The 4,182-nt window shown below is 49.7% G+C and overlaps 1 protein-coding gene across 1 annotated transcript in view; it reads left to right on the top strand.

Annotated features, from left to right (window-relative positions):
• stau2 (staufen double-stranded RNA binding protein 2) overlaps window positions 1-2,073 on the top strand; it is a 48,235-nt gene extending 46,162 nt beyond the window's left edge. Inside the window, exon 15 of the mRNA XM_062480360.1 lies at window positions 2,045-2,073. Coding sequence (XP_062336344.1) covers window positions 2,045-2,073 — 29 coding nt within the window. The remainder of the gene's footprint in view (window positions 1-2,044) is intronic.
• Window positions 2,074-4,182: the final 2,109 nt, after the last annotated feature.

Genomic DNA, 4,182 nt, shown 5'->3' on the forward strand with positions numbered 1-4,182 from the left:
CATCACTCAGTTATATGATGCCTGGCAATTTGGCCGCTAATGGAAATGTAGCACCTTGAGAATGGTAACGCTACAGGTTTTATAATTGGCCGTTAAACACGGTAGAAGTGGTCCCATAAGATGGTTTTGCAATATGCTGGAAAACATGACATGTTTTCTTGTGTAACGTATGGAGAAAATACTAGCGTTATAGGGAATTCAAACGGTTCTTTTACATTTAAACTAGTTAGAAACTGTAGTTTGTGTGTGTGTGTCAGTGCATAGAATGTGCATGTTGCACATTTTATATTGTGTTTACGGGTATATCAGAACATGCGGTTGTGTGTGTGAGTGTGAGTGAGCTTTGTCATGGTGTGGTGTGTGTCAGGCCTCCTCTTAGTCTCTGAGTGGGACGTGTGCAGAGCCAGACAGACACACTACCATGTCATGGGCGTGTGTGCAGAAAACACATGGAGTGCATCAGTGTGATTCTATCTGACGGGCCACCTTCTGAACCTGCGGGCGATCCCGCTGTCCTGGGGGGGAGAAGAGGTCTGTCCTGGGGGGGAGAAGAGGTCTGTCCTGGGAGGGAGAAGAGGTCTGTCCAGGGAGGGGAGAAGAGGTCTGTCCTGGGGGGGAGAGGAGGTCTGTCCTGGGGGTGGGGAGAGGCCTGTCCTGGGAGGGAGAAGAGGTCTGTCCTGGGGGAGGGGAGAAGAGGTCTGTCCTGGGGGGGAGAAGAGGTCTGTCCTGGGAGGGAGAAGAGGTCTGTCCTGGGAGGGAGAAGAGGTCTGTCCTGGGAGGGAGAAGAGGTCTGTCCTGGGAGGGAGAAGAGGTCTGTCCTGGGAGGGAGAAGAGGTCTGTCCTGGGAGGGAGAAGAGGTCTGTCCTGGGAGGGAGAAGAGGTCTGTCCTGGGAGGGAGAGGAGGTCTGTCCTGGGAGGGAGAGGAGGTCTGTCGGCGGGCCTGGGGGACAGAGCTCAGCCTCGGCTCTGTTTGATCACATCTTACACTGCCGCGTTGGAAATCCCACGTGAATGAAAATATGACCGGGACCCGGCGACCGATGTTGACGTACGCTCGGAACATCTGCGCTGACGGCCGCTTCCCAGGATGTGCTGCCGCTCTGTTACTTCTTCTGCCGGCTGAGGAGGAAAACCACTTCAATGGTGCCGGCAACACCTCTGTTTGGCAACACCAACCCCCCTCATCTCCCTCTCTTCCCATCTCTCTCACTATCTCTCTCTCTCTACCTCTCCTTCTGCCTCTCTCTCTACCTCTCGCTCTCTTTCTTGCTCTTTTTCTCTCTTCCATCCATCCATCCATCTTTCTGATGCTCTGAAGGAACATCAAACGTTCTGCCCTCCGATGGAACGTTCTGCCGTTTCCAGCGGTCTCTGTTCCCCTCCGCCGTGCGGCGGTCCAGTTGCCCGTCCCTGGTGTATCTGGGGTTTACATTAGAGAAGACATGGTGGAAGGGCTAATCCCTGCCTGTTTGATTCCTGCGGCGTCCTGATGGCTTGCAGCTGCTCTCCGGGGTGTGTTTGTCTGAGAAGCCATCTTTGAAAACAAGTTTTGTTGATGATATAAATCAGACAGTTGATGCAGCGCTGGCTGGCTGGCTCGACGCACAGTCTCCCTCCTCCATGGTGGCCCTCTGTCTGTGTGTCTGTGTGTGTGTGTCTGTGCGTGTGTGTGTGCGTGATAGCAGAGTGTATGATGAATGGAGCGTGGGTGGTGAGAGAAAGTGATGATGTTAGTACACCACAATCAAGCCCATTTGTAAACCCTTAAATCAGAATCTCTTGGTCTGCCGGTCCTAGTTCCAGAACTGGCACACAGCAGGAACTTCAAGCCAATAAGAGTAAGCATTTCGATGATGATCGCTACACAATCTTTATCTGTAGATTATAGGCACTAGATGATACTATTGTAATGATTACCAATCACAGTACTTATCCTTTTCATCTGATGACAAAGGAGGGAAGAGTCCTCTTGCCTCCTCAAGCGCTACACGAGGCTGCTCGCTCTGAATCCTCTCGCTCTGAATCCTCTCACTTCTCTGAGCAGATCTGAAGCACTTTCTGTTCATCTTTTGATCAGGGGATATCCTTGTGTCTCAGTGGCACTGTTTCAGCTGTAGGAGTCCAACTGCAGTGAGCTCATGCATGTACGCACACACACACACATGTACACATACACACGTATACACACACACACCCACACGCATACACACACACACACACATCACTGCTACAGTTTAATGATGAATGAGAACATAATAGAAGTCATTAGAAGTCATTTTAAAAGGGAGGGGTCCTAGTTAAACACGATGGGTTGCTAGGTTTCCTGAATTGGTTTAAAATAGACTTTTCACAGCCAGATATGAGGCCTTTCTGTATCCTGGTACACAACTGCGACATTTTTTCTTAGTCCGATAGTCGGGAAATAGCAGCACGTGAATCTACATGTGCGTTCTGAATAGTCCAAGAGATGCTGTTGTTATTAGCTTTTCCCCTTCAGACCTGGTTCCCGTCCCTTTCCTTGAAGTAGCTAAACAGGGAGTTCCTTGTAGCTAGTTTGCTCCTCGGAAATCCTGTTGTTCTGCTGCGATGGCTTTACAACTGCTGTCTCCATGGCTCCTCTGTCCTAGGCTTCTTGTTTGCTTCACCCCTCAATCCCTTTCCTGTAGGGGCTCTGGAGGGTTTCTAAACAATGTCCTTAAAACACACTTGACCCCATAGCTCTGACTCTCAGCTCTGCTAATTGCTTCACACTAACAATAGCATGTTGTCTCCTTGGGTGAGATGCAGGGTTTATTTATAGCCGATGTCATGTTGTTGATGTGAATTTTTTTCCGCTATCCCGGACTCACCCCTCGTGCTTGTGCGTCTAGTTCTGATTCTGTTAACCCTGTCCAGTGGACGTCCCCCCCGCTTCCCCTCTCAACCTGCAGCCACATCCCTGGCAACAGACACCCTGGCAACAGACACCCTGGCAACAGACACCCTCTTTTCTCTCCGACCGCTTATTTTCATTCATCTGCCTGGTTTCTACCTAGGCCATGCTTTACGGTTTGATCTGCTGTCGTGTGTATTGATTTGGCCTTCATGTGCTCAAGTAGTGTGGATGTGATTGTGTGCGGGTGTGTTTGTCTTGTTGGAGAGGTGTGTGTGCGCGGGCGTCTTGGTGGAGAGGTGTGTGTGTGTGTCTCGGTGGAGACAGACGGATCTCAGAGAGGAAGAAGCGTCAGCTTTAGAGGCAGGTGTCAGAGGTCGTTCCACATTAGTGCAGCGGATCAGTCGCAGGCCTTGCGTAACTCTCTGCTCCTTTGTGTCCAGAGGAAGTGGATTAGTGGCTGCTGTGGGGGAGACCTGGGGTGATTAGTTAGGCCTAGTTAGAATGCCTGGCACTCACCCACATCACAGGGCCAGGGAGACTGCAGGAACAGAGAGATCAGCAAGGACGGTTGTGAAACAGAGGGCCGTTCGCAGTCCCAGGACTTCCATAGGGCCCCCTGGGAAGATGTTATTTGAAACCTTTGGTGAAAAATGGGTTGGTTGATGACTTGAATGGTCGACGCGGTAAACCGAGAGGAAGGAGGTTTTTTTTTTTACGTCATCTGTTACCTAGCGGTTGTGTTGTGTGAGACACCTTCTGACTTGAGTGCCCTGATGGATGGACACCCTGCTGTATCGCCTGTTCTCAGCGTTAGCCCACCGAGGGCTAGGGCTTGATTACACTAACGCAAACCTCAACTGTCAAAACAATTGACAGAATGAGGAGAAATCAGCGTCGATTTTGTCAGTGGGACGTGTTAATCATGTGGGTGGAATAACGTAATGATTTGTGGAAGGTGCGTCAGTCCCATGGCCAATCACAATACCAGTGATGTTTACTGTTGTCTTTTGGAGCGATTTTGAATTCCATTACTGTCTGTTATGCCTTCACCTGGTAATGTCATTTCATTGTCTAGATAACCTAAACAGCTGCCATCCACATTATTGAAAAGATCTGTCAATGCCGTTAGACAAAAATATCAGATAGTGATAGTCAAATGAATGTCTGCAGTAATGAATTTGTAAACGGTGACCACAAAGAAAGCTTTTTTTTGGGGGGGGGGGGGGGGGAATGTATGTATGATTTGTGTGTGTGTGTGTGTGTGTGTGTGTGTGTGTGTGTGTGTGTGTGTGTGTGTACTAGTCTAT

The sequence above is a fragment of the Osmerus eperlanus genome, chromosome 15, assembly GCF_963692335.1.
Source record: "Osmerus eperlanus chromosome 15, fOsmEpe2.1, whole genome shotgun sequence".
Taxonomy (NCBI): domain Eukaryota; kingdom Metazoa; phylum Chordata; class Actinopteri; order Osmeriformes; family Osmeridae; genus Osmerus; species Osmerus eperlanus.